General features: G+C 40.8%; 1 protein-coding gene across 3 annotated transcripts in view; it reads left to right on the forward strand.

Annotated features, from left to right (window-relative positions):
* TMEM241 (transmembrane protein 241) overlaps positions 1-18,527 on the forward strand; it is a 93,837-nt gene that overhangs the window by 37,227 nt on the left and 38,083 nt on the right. For 2 of the 3 annotated variants that reach the window (XM_071804195.1, XM_065830266.2), the window contains exon 14: positions 15,654-15,718. In XM_071804195.1, the coding sequence (XP_071660296.1) occupies positions 15,654-15,718 (65 nt within the window). Of the gene's footprint in view, positions 1-15,653; positions 15,719-16,760; positions 16,783-18,527 lie in introns of all 3 variants that reach the window. The other variant, XM_065830265.2, reaches the window with a different exon arrangement.

Genomic DNA, 18,527 nt, shown 5'->3' on the forward strand with positions numbered 1-18,527 from the left:
AAGACCAGTCTCCATAACAACTCGTTTGTGTGCTACATGACCACTAAGCTAAGTGTCATGTGCTCCCTGGGGGCACTAATGGAATTCAAGGAAACTGTCTCGAAAGAATAGCAGAGGCTCGTTGGAGATTTTGAATCTCCAGGTAGTGGAAAATTTTAATATGTATATTAAGAGGTGTTGTATAAGGGGTGCAGTTGTGTATCCATTGAAAATGGCAGCTACACAACTTTTGAGCATGACATGGTCACACAAATAAGCACGTAAGTTATGTGTTGCAACTTGGTGATAGTATTACAGCACGATTTTCATCTGTGCTCGATATAATAAATCCAGTCTCAGAAGTCATTTATTGATAGACTGAACCTTAAGGGATGCTCTGAATTAGTTTGTTTCCTTTTTATCCATCATGATATCCATTTGAAGCACATAATGTACATTTGGTGTTGTCATTCTCTTGAACATAAAGCTCACTGCAGAACCATTAATTTAGGGTATGTCTTTGGAAGGTACTTTTTCACCCCTACCCTTGACAAACTGTCTCTATATACTTATCAGTAGAAAATGACAGTTTAAAAGTAGATTTCGTCAACTCTTAACAGAATTTTGAATTGCAAAGGATGCAGGATCATTGGTTCCTCTGCATAATAGATTCCAAGTCGCCTGTGTGTTTATTTGGGGTCCTGGAGTTACTTACATATGGAGAGCTGAGGCTGGGAGATAAATCAGAAGCGTGACAAAGAGAAGACAAAAGAATGAGGACTTTTTTGCAAATTGTTTCCATTGCTAATGTGCTGATGCAAATGCCAAAATCATATGGGAGAACTGTGCACTATATATAATAACATATTAATGCAGAAGGTTTCAAAGCTAGCTAAGGCTAGGCTTCCGAAAATGAGCAGAAATAGCCACATTCTTCTCCCTTGCTCATTCCCTGTTCTTTTCAGGATCTGGCTCGCTAGTTGCCGTTTTGATTCTTAAAAACTTTCATGGGTGAAATATCTCCAGGCTGCCTCACAGATCTTGACCTTTCTTCAGAAACTCCTCATGTTAGTGAGCTGCTGCTGTCTGAAACGGGTGTCCCAGTCCTTCTCTTGCTTTCCCTCCCCAACTCAGAACCAATCCTTGCAAATTCTCAAGTGCATCCGTTTTTCAATCCCCCTCTGTACAACTGTTTAAGGATTAGATTTTGACTTTCAACAAGAGTCAGCAAACAGCCACAGGGCTCTGGAGGAGGCAGACTGAATGGCTTATGTCCTGTCCCTGGAACATGTGGTGCTCAGGGAAATCACACAGGCTTCAAACAGTCTTAGGAGATGGCCATGAGCTGTCCTTGGCCTATCCATGGGTAGCACAAAGAAAAAGAGGGCAGAGGCCAGCTTTCTCTTCATGTGTGTTGCTATGGATGGTTGTCCTAATGAGGTGGAAGGGAATGGGTCCTGTTGTAGAGTCTTCCCCAACCTTTCTGAGGGAACGGGAGGCCAAAAGCTATAGTCAACTAGAGTCACTTCTGTCACTGTTGTCCCATGCAAGAGGCATAAAGGGCCCTCTGGTGCCCACAGGGCTAAGTGTGTAACCTTGTGACGTTGCTCATAAAAGGCATTGCTCAAAATGGATTAGCTGGGTTAAAGTTTTTTTTAAAAAACACTTTTTTTTCAAGTATCACAGTTTTTAAGGTTTCTGATGGAATATTTTGACCTTTTGAATGGTTAGAAAGCCCTGGAAATACTTTTGGTTTTGAATAAAAACAGAAAACCTTAAAGAGCACCAATTCTTCCTTGCAGTCCTTAGCAGAATAATACTGCTACTAATAGCATGTTGATTTCTTTCCATTACATCATCACTAAAACAGCATAAACACACCAGAGAATGGCAATGCAGAGCCTATGTCTGTATTATAATTGTTGGGTTGTACAGAAGGGGGCCAGCAGGGAGATTTAGTTATCTGGTCTGGGAACTGTTTGTTTATGAATTAGGTTTTCCCAAAGGAGTAGTGAGATGGGAAATACAATAGGAAATGGACTTTGTACATGCACAGAAATACCAAGATTGTAAGTGTCATGCGGGAGAGAGGTTGATGGAAACTTGCTATTTTTGCTAACAGCTTTTTAAAAATACTTGATCACACACCCTGAAGTTTCCTATGCTATTTTTGATACTAGTGATATCCTCCACAGAGTTCCAAGTTAGTCATGACAGAAATATGTTTTGCATCTGATAATGTTGACAAGGAACATAAGCACTTCACGTATTTCTATGGATTTTAACAATGGAAAATGCATTATATTGCTTTTCACTAAAACATTCCCCTTAAGCCAGGCATCCTCTTTAGTTCTGACAATATCCTCAAACCCTTCCAGCAACATTTGTGCTTTCCATGAATGAATAAAGCAGCGTGCGTAGGATCTGGCCTCTTATAGCAGCGATACTGGAGGCAAGAAGAGCTTTGAAGAGGCACTCAAAAAATGCACAGGTCTTGAAGTGACAATGGCCTCAATCTGCAGTGTTCAGCCTGAGACCTTCGGGCAATCCAGCATGGAAAGAACAGTCACTGAGAATGTATTCAGCATCCTACCCAGCACCCCCTCTACAGCAAGGTACTCCAGGTATAATCGGTCTTGGCAAAATGGGCCAGTCCCCACCTGGGTCATTTGAGCCAGCTCTGGAGGTGGCTTCAGAGCAGACAGCTGGGTGGGTGGTCACCTACCTGGTATCTGTGTGGAAAATAAAGTTTGTTCAGTTTCGGGCCCCTCATCATAAGAAGGATGTTGAAGTACTAGAGAGAGTGCAGAGGAGGGTGATAAAGCTGGTGAGGGGCCTGGAGCACAAGTCTGATGAGGAGCAGCTGAGGGAACTGGGGTTGTTTAGCCTGGAGAAAAGGAGGCTGAGGGGAGAACTTGTCACTCTGTACAACTACCTGAAAGGAGTTGTAGGATGGAGGATGTTGGTTTCTTCTCCCACGTAGCAAGTGATAGGACAAGAGGAAATGGCCTCAAGTTGTATTGGGGAAGGTTTAGATTGGATATTAAGAACAAAAATTCTACACAGAAAGGGTTGTCAGGCATTGGAACAGGCTGCCCAGGGAAGTGGTGGAGTCACCATCCCTGGAAGTGTTTAAAAGGCATTTAGACGAGGTTCTTAGGGACATGGTTTAGAGCTAGAGTTAGGTTATGGTTGGATTAGATGCTCCTGAGGGTTTCTTCCGACTTAAATGATTCTATGATTCCCAGGTTGCTCAGGGTGTATTTTCTGCTGTCAGTCCTCTGGTGTGCTTTGTGAAGGTATTATCTGGTATACGGCAATACCTAAGCACTTGGCTTTGGCTTGAGTGTTCAGCTGACGTTTGAAAAGACGTTCAGTTTTTGTGATAGATGGAAACACATTGATGTGGCCTGTAGCACATCTGCCTTTGGCCCCGTTTTTTTGCCTCTCTCTCTACAGTGTTGAAGTTCTCTTTCAGAAGTTGTGATCCCTTGAGCTGTGTTCTCTTGAACTTTAAAAGAATAAACTGACAGGGGTTGAAAGTATCAGCCTGGTTAATTTGGACTTTGGTAAGAATTATGAAATGGTGGTCATAAAGTGGCTAAATGCTGAAGAATTATCACAGTCACTAAGTGTCTTCCACCACTGTGCAAATAGATTCTGCCTCTAAGGAAACTCAAGTCAATTCTCCTTTTCTTCATGGACCCCAGCTGCCAGGAACTTTACACTCTGCCTGCTGGAACCAGCTTTTCTTTTTTCTCCTGGATGCCAGCTGAGCCACCACTGAGATACTGCTGTGGAAGGTCATGGTCCAACCGTGAGGACTTTGGAATTGCCTCCTCTCCCGCCGTTAGGCAGAGGTCCTGATACTGCAGGGCAGTTATAGTAACAGTTCCTGCCAGATCTGGCCGCTGGCCCACCCGCTGGCATCTAACACTTGGGAGGAAGACAGACATAGGCAGATGCTGAGCTAAGTCCTTCCCAAAGAGCCAATTCCTTTTGTGCCAGATATATGTAGCAAACTGTCAGCTTGCCTGTTAAATTTGCCGCTTAACTGTGACAATGAAAAGCATCATCCTCTTATCTGAGTTATCAGCCTTCTCTGTCTCTTCGTGGTAACCTCAATTTCACGATCTCATCAGGGTTAGATGAGGTGAAGAGTGACTTGGGATGCCAAAAGCTCTTGCTGAGCTTAACATAAGATGAAGTGTATTTTACAGCAACAGAGCGTTAGAACAGCTGGCTGCTCCCCAGCTCTGAGAAGCAATACTTTTCAAATCAGAAAAAATAATTCTTTAACACAGTATACCATATTACTGACCAGTAAAGTTCAGGGCATCAAATAGAAGATAATGCTGAGACAATTGACTGAGTAAAAGTAAAGAGAGGTGTATATTTTTACAGGTTCAGATCTGTTCAAAGGGTTTCAGTGACTGAATCGCTAGTAATTTCAGCAGAAGCAGACATTATATAGAAATCTTTCTAGGACAGAAATGGAAAGATTAATATACTGTGTGCCACAGTGTGCAAGTTTCGTATCAACTAAGGCCAAGATGCAAATTCTTCCTTTTCTCTGATGCGCAACATTGACTGCAGACTTGCTGCATTAGGGGAGGATCATAAATTCTCCTGACTTCTCTGCCATCAGCCAATACTTGATTGAACAAACCCTTGGTCCACTCCAGTTGGTGTCTGTGATCCTAATAGGTAGAACACTTCACTGCTGCTGTTGTTACTGTTGCAATGCCTACTCCATTACACAAATATTTAATAATGCATAAAATAAGAACAAGATGGTAAATCACATTGCCCTGTCAGCTTCTGAGCTCAGAGGTATCAGGGAAGAGACTAAATGGCAGGAGCAGTTTAAGGCCTTTGCGGTAATGGGGCAGCATATAAGGAAAAGAGACTTCTCGACAGGCTGAAAGAGCAGAAGAAAAGTACAGTGAAGCATTATAATGTATGCAGCATTTACAGGAAACAGGAGATTATGGGGCTTAAGTTTGGTATAAACTGGAAATACTAACATATTTCAGCTTTTGGTCAAATATACATGCATCGACAGTCAATCTTTTAACAGCAAGAATGGACAAAGCACTTATTGGCAGAGCCAAATAAAAATAAAGTTATTTCACCAAAAGAAGCCTTCTCATATTTCTCAATAAATGACTTATGTTGTCCTTGCTTGACAAAGCTTCAGCTTCCTGGATCGTGCCCCTCATTTACAGAACTGACCCGAACAGATGCTGTTAGTCTGGTGCCTGCACACCCACCTGTTGGAATCATGATTGATAGTGTTTCCACATCAGCAGAGCTTACTTCAGGGAGAACAGCCGTGAACTGCGCAGGGTTTCCCCTTCAGCTCCTTGTTACAGAACCAGAGCACTGAGAGTAGTGACAGCATCTGGATTACGTTTTCAGTGGTCACATTTAAGAGCAATATTTCCATATGAACAGAGGCACTGTTAAAACTGAGTTCTGTACTATAACCACTCTACACTTTACAGGCTGAAGATTGGTGGCACTTCCCCAGCTATCTCATTAGTCACAGGAAAGGGAAATATATGTTTTGGCCATTATCTCCAGTAGTGGAGGGCAAATGCTTCTTGCTTTGGTTTTCTCTTTAAGATGATAGCAAGTCTGATGTTTGCATTTGAGTGAAGGTAGGGTGGAGTGGCTACTTGATGTGCAAAAAGAAATAGCTACCATAATTTTCAAGTCAATCTAGTATTTCACAAAGGGCAAAGAGTTTTGTTTTTCTTTAGAAATCTCAGGGTATGTTTCACTTTTTGTAGGAAAGGAAAATGAGTTATCATTGCTTGCAATTGTTCAGTCTTATCAGTGGTGTATATTTATATATTTCTATGCTATATATAACAAGTGTTTATATATGAAAGCATTTATAGGTATGTGTTTATGCATTGATAGATGTAGGCCTTTCTGAAAAGAAAAAGTCTTGTCTGATCATTGTAAATATGACCATGATATCCTGTTTCTCAAAAGATAATTGCTTTTGCAAATTCTGTTAATTACACTCAGTAACCCACATACCGTTCTTTACTTTCTGTACTTAACTACTGGAAAATGTCTCTGCAACATAAAATAACTGCTGTATCTTTCTCTGTGGTGGCCCTTGTGAGGTTTGAAAAAAAAGATACAGTGCAGAAATGAGGAAATTAAGGTATTGCCCAGAATCAGAGTCAGAAAGGCAATCCGTTAGCTACACATTAAATCTTTGTATGGCTGAGAGCTTTAAGGTGCCACGCAGCTTAAGGAGATGAAGGCAGAGGGTTCTTTAGCAGTGATTCAGAGGCAATAGGCAGATGGGCTTTTCTGCGTTGTAGGATGGGGCTGAGCATACAGCTGGGTTCCAGCAGGACCCAGTAACCACAGTATCCCCTGATGGCTCATTTTCTCCTGCTGCCAGACTGCTAATGAGATGCATACGGTGCAAGAACAATAGCTTGGCCACCTTTGTCGTATGAGGAATAGAAGAATTAAGAAGTTCGGCGACGATTTAGCAATTCTTTTGGCATTCACATGATGCTCAGGGTTAAAAAATGGTTATTGTGGCATATTAATGAGAAAGGATTATACAATAATCCTTGACATTGTGTTAATCTGATAAAACAGGATGCTGAATGTCTTCAAGGGAGCTGATACAACCACTTATTGCTTCAGTCTTGCACTTGCAGGATCAGTATCTTGCTTGTATTAGTCACCGTGTCCTGGAAATGAGAAGAACATACAAAAAACAGCACTGAGAAAAAGCTTCATAAATGCGATGGAAAGTAGAGGAGGGATACCTAATTCCCTAAATACTGGAACTGCATATGGGTATCTAGGCATAGAAATGCAGAGGATTATCTGCCCTCTAAATACATACTAGGGATAATTAAGAAATTTAATTTCTTATAGCAGTTGAAAAGCTGATATATAGGAATGTCCCTCCGTGATACAGAGATTATTGTTTTGTGTGTCAGTAAGGTGAAAAAACCCACCTTAAAAATATCTGGCTATTTTGCTGGAGGCGAGCATTTATACTGCTTCTGTTCCGAAAACATTTTAGAGAGCAGGCTGCTGATTGTGTTTGTCATTTGATCCACCCTTGCCCTCTTTTTTTTAATATGTTTTATTTTTTAAATGCGACATGTAGCTGATTTTAAGATGGATCAGAAATTAACTGCTATGAAAACCAGATAGATTCATTTACGCTAGAACTAAGTTTTATCATTACACTTAAGCATTTGACTGCCAGGGCATGTTTAAGCACTGGCTGCTTTTGAGTCACAATACACGGAACTAATTGCATTCTTAAAGAACCCCTGGAATTTACCATTATTGTTTTAATAATGCTCAACAAAATAAAGGAAAATAAAATATAAGGAAAGGACAGAAGAGAGTGACCAAACCTCCTTTGAGAAAAAATGTGTTTTAGAGAAGCTGGACATCTGTGCAGGCATTTAGGCAAATATGAAATAAAGGATTTCAAAGAAATTTGCAGAAGCTGGTAAAACTTCTGTGTGGCTGGATCAAAGCTGTGTGGATGATGAAGTCACTGACTCTATCACCGTTGCCATGATGCCACTGTTGCCATGGTGCCAGCATCACCAGGCCATCCTTTAAGTAATATCCTTTAAGGCCTGTGCACCTCTTGGTCATGGGTGTGTGTCAGGGAGGGTTAAAAGCTTTGTTTCCTTCAGGAGAGCTGAGCAGAATCCACCTGTGAGCAATGTGCACCTAAATATGTTGTAATGCACAAACCCATTGCACCGTCTGCTGAATTAATAGACTGACAGTCTCCAGTTATGTCTGACAGGGAACAAAAACCCTTAGGGCATGTCTGCACTTTGCTCAGGCGGTGAGGGTAATGCAGTAGCTGGGCTGAAGTTAGTTTTAATGAGCAGAACTGAGAGCAAAACCTGTTTGGTTTTCCCCTGTTTTCCAATATATTTCACTTAAGATTGTTTCTTTCCCTTGTTTGGGCTACTCAGCTTCTCAGGCAGGTTCATGGCACTGATTTTTTCTTTGGAAAAAGCCATTATTTTGGTGGTTCAAGGCTAAAGCTTCATTACTTTTCCTTGGAAAAAACTGTGTCTTTGCTTTAAATCTTCCTTGTTGGTGGATTTATTAGTACTGCTCCTTCAGGGGGCTGTATTATCAGTGGAAGCCATTAGGTTAAGCAGCGTATTTTGTCTTGCCTTTGGATTGGTAACAACAGGCTCTCACAGAACAAAGCTGAAAACTCTCACAGCTCATTTTGATGTGTTGATTAATACACCTGAATCAATATCTAGGGGAAGGAGGCTTTACAGAAGAGTTGGTCAGAGGAATTTTGCCCCAATTTGCTGTATGTCTTTTAACAAGAGATTGGCTGCGTCACGTTAAAGATGAGCCTTCAAGGAGGCTTCAAGCTTCTAGAAATGATCTAAATTGCATTTGAAAGCTTCCAGGTAAGTTTTTGTTTCTGTGGTAGATTCCCCCAAAGCTGACCTGCAATTAAACAGTTAATGCTTGTTTGATTTTGGTCTGGTTCTGCAGGCTGTATTCATTCAGGTACTGTGCAGGACTGGGAAGATCTTCTGTGCACAATATCTGCAGCTGTTAATAGTGCTCTATTTTGACTGACAACTATGGGAGAAAAATAGTATGTTCATTTTTTCTCCATGTTTTCTTTATATTTGATTCTTTTCCCCTGTCTCATTCACAAGCAAGCCAGTTGTATTTGACTTCAGTTCTAGTCTTCTTTCTTGTGAGGAAGAATGTTCCCATCTTTGTCATCTTCAGCAGAGATTTTTGCTGCCCACTTATGGCAGGTGTCCAGTGCCTGTTCCAGCCATCTGTCCACAACTGGTGAGCTTATTGGTGGTCATTGATGCCTCTCGCTGTTCATTGCCGACTTTCTGCAGTCTGTGAAACAGTCAGCACCTGGTCTATGAAGATCTCCTCTCAAGTTTGGGCTTTTTCAGAAAGGCTTGTCAGTACGTGCTGGGCCACTTTAGTCAGGGTTTAGACAGGAGAGATCCAGGTCCCTTGGTGTTCCTTCCATGTATTTGGCTGTCCCAATTAATGCCTTATTCTTCTGTTTCTGTATCTTCTGGATCTCTGTGAATCAAAATATTCTTGCTGAGGCGCAGAGAAGTTACCGATCTGGCAACCTTTGGATGTAGTTCAGTGGAGGAGAGCTAGATAGCAATGGCTTGTAGTCCGGCTGGGATGAAAAATGTATGTAAACAAGGAGGATTGGTGTTAATAGCTTAGTAAATTCCTGTGAATTAATGAATAAAGAAGATGGCATTTAAAGAATCAATGCCCTTTTTTTTTCCTGTTCTGAAGATATTTGTTTTTGCTAGATCTCCATACCTGACATAACATTTTGTGTGCACATATGTACATATGCTTATTCTCAAGTAGACATGTATACAAGAGACGTAACTCTGAAATCTGGGAAATTATTTCAGTGGCCATGCCTCAAGGAACAGAAGAGTACGTGTTGTTACTGATGTTTGCCAGCTGTAATTTCTGGTAGTACTGGATTATCTTGATGTAGCTGTTTTGAGTGGCACTAACAGTGATCCATCGCCCTGATGATATTTGATTATTATCTTAGCAGCTGGTTAAAACATGCAGAAGAGGGAGAAAACAAATATTATGTCTATAAAAAGCTTGACATTGCTTTAATTCCACCAGTAGAATGAAAACAAAGGTTGTGTACATCAGAAGCTTTTTCCTTATGTTTTGAGAAGATGACCTGATGATAAATAGAATAATTTATTTTGAACAGTGAGTGAACTTGATGAGCTGTTTCAAAACACTGTCTTTGGAAAAAATGCACATTCTTGTAAGGACAAAAGTTTTGGCAGTTTGAGGAACTGAGGTTACAAGGATTGGCTCTGTGTACACAAATTAAGGAAAACTTTGTAAAGTATTCTGTGTTCACTTACAGCAAGAACTATGACGTTTAACATTCTAGCAGTTTTACAGTGAATCAGAGGAAACATACTTTTTACATCGTATGTACCAGTATAGTTGTAATATTAACAAATCACGGTCATGTCTGGACTGAATCCGCCATATCTTTCCATTCCAGATAGGAAGATTAAATCAGAATCTAAATTTTGAAAATGTCCTCATCCATGTTCTTGACTATGTAGACAACATGCTCCTGAACACCTCAGAAGTGTTAGATATTTAAAATCTACAGCCAATTCCTGCAGCTTGAAAATCTTTCTCTAAAGTGATGGAAAGTCAGAGATGCAAGGGAGCAACGATAGCTTGGTCAAGAATGACACATTTATCTAATCAGTGCTGGCTGGTTTGAAATGATTGAGAATTGACACCGTAGAGGCTGTGGGATAACCACAGCTGGTCAGTGGAGAAGGCAGGCAGCAAAGAATGTCGCAAAAAAAATGTCCCCCATTTCTGTATCTTCCAGGATCCAAGTTTCTGCTTTGTCAAGTACCAGGAACCTTTAGGATGCCATTGCCATCTCCTGTCTTCAAGCCACATGTCAGACTTACCAGAATTTTCTGATGTTATCTGGCCAAGAAATAGCTCTAACAGAGAAACTGGCTCAGCAGTGATCTTGCCTGTACTCAAGGTCCTCCAGCAAAGAATACTCCAAGCAGTCTTTAATTTTTATTTCGTTATCTATAAAATTTAATTATTTTCTAATTCTAAATTAATGTATAAATGTATTTCTAATTTTTAAAAAAAACTTTTAGGAAATAAATTTGGCTTTCCCTTCTGAACATTTTTTCCTGTCTGCCCATAATGTGATTAGGAGAAAGGAGGGGATCATTCACGTCATGAGTTGTGTTGTGGTCTATCAAAGTTCCTTGGGAACTCTTTAAGTCTAGTTGGTAGTAGTGCCTCCCTCTGCTCATGAATCACTAAAGCAAATTTACAAATGCAGATGTATGAGAGCATGTTCTTTCCTTATGCCTCCTTTTGGCTGTGCAAGGGTGATTTTGTGTGCTGGATTTGTCCCTGCTGTGCAGCAGGTTCTTCCATATATTAGGATATTTATGCTTGGTGAGTCTTAGTCCGTTAACCAGCATTTCACCAGTACAGTTGTTGTTCTTGTTGCCCCTAATTCAGCTTGAAAAGGAGCAAACTCTGGGCCTGTGGAATTGACTCCCTTCTTCTCTTTGGATCCTGAAGATGTGCACTGCGTTGTCCTTCAGAGCATATTGTTAAATATAAATGACGATGTAGGCAGTGTGGGGGGTTTTACATGGCATCCGGGCCTGTCTTTGGTTCCCAGAATGGTGAGAATTCCTGAGGTTTTCACCCCCCCCTTTTGTTTTTTTGTGGGAAACTGAATCTGGGAATCTCTTCTAACCAAGAAGGAGTTTGAAACCTCCAACTGTCCCACTTCTGGGTTAATTTTCTGGAGGCCCATGTCCCCCTGCTTTGCCAGGCTGTGGTGTACCAGTACTCGAAGCTCAGACTTTCAGACAGGCATTTTACCACTGAGGAAATAGCAATTTGTTTCCTCCTGCTTGATTCCTCATGATCCTTCCTTAAAGCTTCACCGTAGTTCCTGCCTTACCAACTTCTGACAAGTTATCTTTGGCCATGGTTTCTCTAATGCACAAACCCTAGAACTCTTGGATGTCTGTGGTCATTAGATACAATGAGTTCAGCCTCATCTGTTTCTGTTTTGATGTTTACAATAGATCTTTCCTATCACTGAATCTCCTCAAAATATGTTGCTCTTATTCAGAAACTGTAGCAGGGATCTCACAAGCTTTGTTTCCCTCTTTAGGGACTTGGGTTGCAAGGTGACAGAGGAGTCTATTTCTCTGCTGTCTCACCCTTTCTAGGTGGGTCTAACCCCACTTCTGATGCAAACTTGTAGAAGGACTGCTGGAGAGGCTTGGAGGAGACTGAGGGGAGACCTCATCATGGTCTACAGCTTCCTCAGAAGGGGAGGAGGAGGGGCAGGCACTGATCTCTTCTCTCTGGTGACCAACAACAGAACCCGAGGGAATGTCAGGAGGATGTGCCAGGGGAGGTTCAGGTTGGACATTAGGAAAAGGTTCTTCACCCAGAGGGTGGTGGAGCACTGGAACAGGCTCCTCAGGAAGGTGTCACGGCCCCAAGCCTGACAGTGTTCCTTTTCCTAAAGCATCTGAATGGTGACCTTTGAAGTGAAGAAAGAGAGATTACTGCACTTAGCATGTTATGGTTTTGTGGTTGTTGTTGTTTTTGTTGTTGTTGGTTTTTTTGTTTGTTTGTTTGTTTGTTTTTTTTTTTTTTTAAGGACATTCAGGACTTCCATGTGGGTGGGTTTTTCTGAACGAAATAGGCACTTAAGACACTTTGGAAAATGCTGAAATGTACTTGAAGGAAAATTACCTTCTGAACTATGTCCTTAGACTTAAGATTCTTCCCCTGGAACAAATAATACAGTTAGCTTCCCTGAAAACTTGTTTTCTATTTTTAAATGCGCTCCTCTTTTAGAGATATAATCAAAGCTGGATGTTTTAGCAATGTGTTTTCCTTTTGCTTTGTTTTTGTTTTGGGGTTTTTTTTCTTTCACACGCTTACTTCATGTGCTCTTCCAACCCACATTTTGTTTCTCTTTGGCACTGAGAGACTCTTACATAATTTTTCAAAAATACAACAGTGTTCTGCTGTAATAGCCCAAAAGGCTACAGCCTGCATTTTTGCAGAGGTTTGGGATGATCACAGTAGAATGGTGTATTGTTTTTGATAAGGCCTGTTTTGGGAGAGTTCTTAAACGGCTGTTTCTCTGCTGTTGGCCTCTTCTCAAGTTGCTGATAAACAAGACTCTACAAGGGAGTGGGTGACACAACTTTAACTTGTGTCACTTCTCAAATACAGCACTTCAGTTTCTTTCAGGAGGACAGCTTAAAGAAAAGAATGATCTGTAGATACCACAGCTGCTATCCTTCATTAGTTCCTGTTTACATGCTCAGTAATGAATATTGTATCTTTTTATTTAATAAGTTAGTATTAGCCTAAGATAACCTCAGTGCAGTTGATTCTACAATAATTCATGCTGATGTAAAAGATAAATAGTTCCTTGTAGGTCAGCACAGCTGCTGCAAGGTGTGTGAGAGGAGAATCCTGCCTGCTGGAGGAAGACGTGGATGTATTTTAGAGTGATGCATTTGAACTGACAGATATTCAGCTTAGCTTAGGAGCTGTATTTGGGTGAAGTGCCGGAAAGATTCAGCTCCTGAGTGCTTAACTTCCACTACTTGCGGTAGGTGTCAGCTCTCTCTGGCTGCAAACGACTATGAGACAGGCCAAGGTGTGACCTGAATGCGGACAGTTGCAATATCGTTTCTTGAGTTTTGAAGAATAACTTTCAATTTGTGACTTTTCCTTCTCCTTTGTCAGTCTCTTTTGGGTGCACCTATGTTGTGATACGTGTACATCCAAGGCTATAGAGGTAGAGCTGATTGATACATACCTTTGATTTTCCCCTGGAGTGGGAGCTCACTTTTTCTGTTAGCTTTGGGCTTTACAGTATTGTCCATGTTGTTCATTGCTCTGGAAGGCTGTGTGCAAATACTTAAGTCAGATGGATGAATAGTTCCTATCAGGAGGTCTGTGGTTTTGTGGATACCAGCAATATGACTGCTGTGCAGGAATGGAGTGGATCTGCAGTTTCATGGCATCCTTCCTGGATGAAGTCCATCTCCTGCATCTTTCCCTGTACAAGGTGCCTCTGCTATAGGCAAATGCAGAACAGTCAGGGTGTGACTTATGGTAATATCTAGGAATTAAAAAACATCTGAATGCCTCAGTCTCCCTAAATTAGAGAACAACCCCTAACAGGCCAGAGGAGATGCTCACTGTGTAATCCCCATTAAGCACCACCACTCCTGTGTGTTGCTTCCTGCCACTGCGGGGTCTCACTACTGGCTCTGCTTGATTGTCCCCGCTCCGGCTAACTCATTAGAGTGGGGCTGGAGAAGTAGGGGACAATCATCTCTTTTTCATCCGCTGCTGCTCATGATCCTGCACTGATCACACTCCAGGCAGATTCAGAACCCTGCCTTTTAAAATGCAGCCTTAACAAATGTGGCGGTATTGACTAACAAATGGTTGGTGCAAGTTGTGGTGCACAGAGTCTACTCTAAAATGGCATTTGCTTCCCTACTGCACATGTAGTAGTGTTTTAACGAGTAATAGATTAACGAATGAAGTTTCTGCTGTCACCCCTGGGAGTCAACTAGACAAACAATGATTAGAAAATCTTAGCTGATAATTGTTTAAATGTTTTGTTTCTTAATTTCATCCTTTTCCTTGGGCAATTTTGTATTATCCTAAAAAGTGCCTCTCATTCCTCAGTGCTTGTGTTTCCCAAGTATTTGTAAATCACTACCAAGTTTTCCTTTCCCACAGGCATTGCTTATCCTAACTGTTGACTGAAAATCAATCCCTCCATCTAATGGCTCTGTCACTGTTCTCTGAACTCTTTCCATTTTACATTATCCATCTGGCAACAGAATGTCCCAAACTGCGCACAGGATGCAGATGTGGTAGCTTTGTAGCTGTTGAGGCAGGGAGCTGTTACAAATCGTATGTCGGGAACTTGCTGGTTTTAGGATCAGTATTGTGAAAATATAAAGTTGTTTGCTCACAGCTTCTCTGCCTAGAACACCTTGGTGTAATGGTATTTGTGATACAAACCCACTGAAGTTGCATTGTTTTTACTTATGCCGTACCCTGTTCCTTTTCTTTGGCTTTTCTGCACCCACCAACACATTTCAAGCTCCCATTCTTCTCAGAAATATGATGGTTTTCGAGCCCAGGATCTGAGTGCTCTCCCAGCCTGCTGTGGGCAAATAAAAGCCAGGAGGTTTCCAGGCCAAGGCAGCTGGGGTGTGTGATAAGGGACCTTCTGCTCTGGTTCCCTGTCCCGGTTCTGTAGGAGTGACAACTGAACTGTGACACATAACCATTGTACCATTTTCTCCATTCTTTCCAGCCTAACGAGCAGCATCTTTTGCATGTGCTTTTCCAGCAATACCCCACAGGGAGGTTCCTGCCCCAAGCTGGCTGTGCAGCTCTTGTATCCCTGTCTGTTGGGACTTCTTCTGCTTCATGGATTGATCTGAAGGGTTAACACGGGTGTCCGTCTCTTCTCCCAAGTGACAAACGATAGGACAAGAGGAAGTGTCCTCAAGTTGCACTAGGGGAGGTTTAAAATGCGTATTTGGAAAAATGTCTTCACTGAAAGGGTTGTCAGGCATTGGAACAGGCTGCCCAGGGAAGTGGTTGAGTCACCATCCCTGGAGGTGTTTAAAAGACATGGTGCTTAGGGACATGGTTTAGAGATGGACTTCGCAGTACAAGGTTAACGGATAGAATCAATGATCTTAAAGGTCTTTTCCGACCTAAACAATTCTATGATTCTCTGAATCTATTTCCTGCTATCTCTCACTTATATCAGGGAGGGAGGTTGGGCTGAAGTAGAAGCTCCATGTTTAGCAAAGTTGTTGAGTTTCTCCTGTCCACTGACAATCTATTTTAGGTACTAAATGTAATGGTTAAGACAGACAACGAAGAAAAAAAAATAAAAAGAAAAAAGAAAAAATGTGACTGCACATTGCTTCAGCAAAAGTATTTCATTTTTCATTCGTGATATCACAAGATCACAAGGTTTGCTTCTTTTTCTTTCAATTTTACAGGTTATCACTGCTAGCTTATCACCGTTCTTCTTTGTCATGACTGCCAATGTACTAACAATTTCTTGGTAAGTGCCTACGTGAGCTTTTTTCTTAACAGTAGAAATTAATTTCCACACAGTGCTTCACGTGAAAATACTTTCTAAATGTCACCTTCTATTAGCACCAGTAATATTTTGCATGTAAGGAGAACCAGGTGTGCAATGATGGATGCAGTTCAGCAATACAGAGAGTTTCTTCTGCCTCTGTGGGAGAACACAGACATTTTGGACATAAAGCCTCACCACAATTCACTCAGCATGTTTTACAGCTTGACAAATGGAAGCAATGGGCAAATAAATGACCCATTCAAAGTCATGCTATAAAGTAGTGGTGGAATTGGAAATAAAACACAGGCATCATGGTTTGGTGACAGCATCTTTTTAACCAATAGGGTACATTCAAGTGCCCTAACACAGTGTGTACTGTGAATGCATACAATGAAAATAGTAGAAAAAAAAATTATAATAAACTTTTTCTAAAGCTGTATTTTGTAATGTATGGCCACACATTATGAATTGCCTTAACCTGAATTTTTTAGGTAGCAGTAGAAAGGATTGGCATGCAAAGTTATGTGGTCAAAAACTATAGTTTTGGTCTGTGCTTGGACAGCACTCAGTGAAAGGGAATTCCAGCCTATGACCAACGCTCCTAGATGCTTCTGCTATGCAAATAACAACTAGATATGAGGTTGGGCATGTATCTCTGAAGACAGACTTGTTGTCGGAAATGAAAATCTGCTTGCTTTTTTCCCCTCACAGTTTGATTGTCATCCTAAAAAAACAGCTATGCAGTCAATGGAATTAGCATATTCTTTTTTCAGGTGTGAAGTTACAGGAAGGAGAATCTCGGTTTAAACTAGCCTCATATACATATGTGAATATGCATCCTCGTATGTGTGTTAGGTGCAGGTAATCTCAAATATTAAAATAAGTAATGTGCAAATTTTTTTAGCTCTTGCAATACATTTATGTGGCCGATGTGTGTAAGAGGTTGAACAAATATCAATGCACTCATAGTGCAGACCATTAACTTGCCATTCCTCACCGTGTTTTACATGTGTTTGTGCAGGTCTATCATGTGCATCATAGAGGTAGGCTTTTATAATATGTATGTATTCACTGACATGTATACTAAAAAATCATGTATGCCTTTGTTAATATGAGAACATAGACCTGTATAGTTGCATACACACCCCATATGCACTGAAAGTAATATAAATGATGAACACATATGTACCTTTAAAAGAAACTTTGCTTTAGCCCTTGGGCCACTGTTGCACTTTGACTGTCATAATTCAAAAATATAACCATTTTATTTATTTAGTTAGTTAGTTGGTTAATCATTTTGAGTGCTGTTATTGCTTGTGCATCAGCAGTGCCTTGGCTACCAGCAAAGCTCTGGAAATAGTTAGATGATAGCAGCTGCAAATCACTCATGAGATCATTAGTCACTGAATTTTTTAATGTTTCTCCAGTGTTGTTATAGACAATATAATATGTTAATTTCTGAGTGATAGGCAAATGCAGTTAGCTGTCACCCCACAATAAACAGAAGCTGGAGGATTTGCCAGATGGTAAAATTAAGGTAAATCAAGGCTTGATGTTTAGCAATGGTTTTTGCTTTGCTTCATCTTGAAGTTATAATGATGATTTCTATTGACCTAGTAATCTGGTGAGTATGGATTGCATGGGCACGTGGATACCTGGGATTTATTAAAGAACAGTTTAGATACAGTCACCTTTTTTACAGAACAGGGCTGTACAGTTCACTAATTTTTGTATAGAGTTGCCAGTCTAATTTTTAGAACGCTACAGCAGAGATAGGCTTCTTTTTTAAAGCCTTCATTTAAAATGTTGTAGAAAACAATGTGTCTATAGAAATTTAAAAAAAAAAAAAAAGTAACTTCTAACAGTCAGGTTTTGTTTTTCCTATATTCAATGGGTTTTTTTCCTTAGGATAAAAAAGAATATAGTATCCAACCTTAGCTTCTGAAGGAATTAATGCAGAGGGGATGTTTATAACTGGAGCTGAAATCCAGGCAAGACATGGGGTTAAGCTTCTCCAGAGAAAAGTGCTCAGAGGTTGTTAGTGATCACAGGCAGACAGACTCATATGTTTTAGATCTTTCTGAAAAGCCTGCAGTTCTCACAGCCCTTTGCTCCTTGTTGGTAATTCCACACCCAAAGTTATTCTGTCTCCAAAGTGGACCCTCTACAGACTGTCTGTAGCACCTACTTTCCAGGGCTGATTACTGTGTAAGTGTAAGATATTGTACTGTTGTTATACAATGTCTGATCCTCTCAGGAACAAGAGCAGTTATGTGATTTTTAAAACAGCTCACCAAAGGTAAGATTTAAGCGAATATAATGCTGTTAAAGACCAGAGAGCCTTCAGCTTTACATGTTGGGGTTTTTTTCCAAGAAAAAAAAGCGCCCTCTTACAAATGAACTTAACAGAAGTCTGTTCATTAAGGAGCTTTCCTGTTTCATAAACTCACTAAGCCATGAGGCTAAGATGAAAAGTCTGTACACTCAGCTTTGCACTGTTATAAAAGGGGAGAGGAGTTGGTATCCTACCATATTCCTGTCAGCTAGGATAGATAGCAGAGGAGATTTGGGGATTATTAACTGTTGCACGGGTTGAATGTGTTGACAGCTTATTTCAATGAATGGCTTTTGTTTGTAAAACCATTCATCCTGATTTGGAGCCCTGCTTCTAGCCTGAGTCTTGGAGGGAAGCATTAGTGCTGTTTTGTCTGGGGCAGGTTCTTTCACCAGTTTCCTCACAAACAGAAGCAAACATGGGAATTCTACCCACCTTGCTACTACCAGTGGG

This window comes from Patagioenas fasciata, chromosome 2 (assembly GCF_037038585.1).
Source record: "Patagioenas fasciata isolate bPatFas1 chromosome 2, bPatFas1.hap1, whole genome shotgun sequence".
Taxonomy (NCBI): Eukaryota; Metazoa; Chordata; class Aves; order Columbiformes; family Columbidae; genus Patagioenas; species Patagioenas fasciata.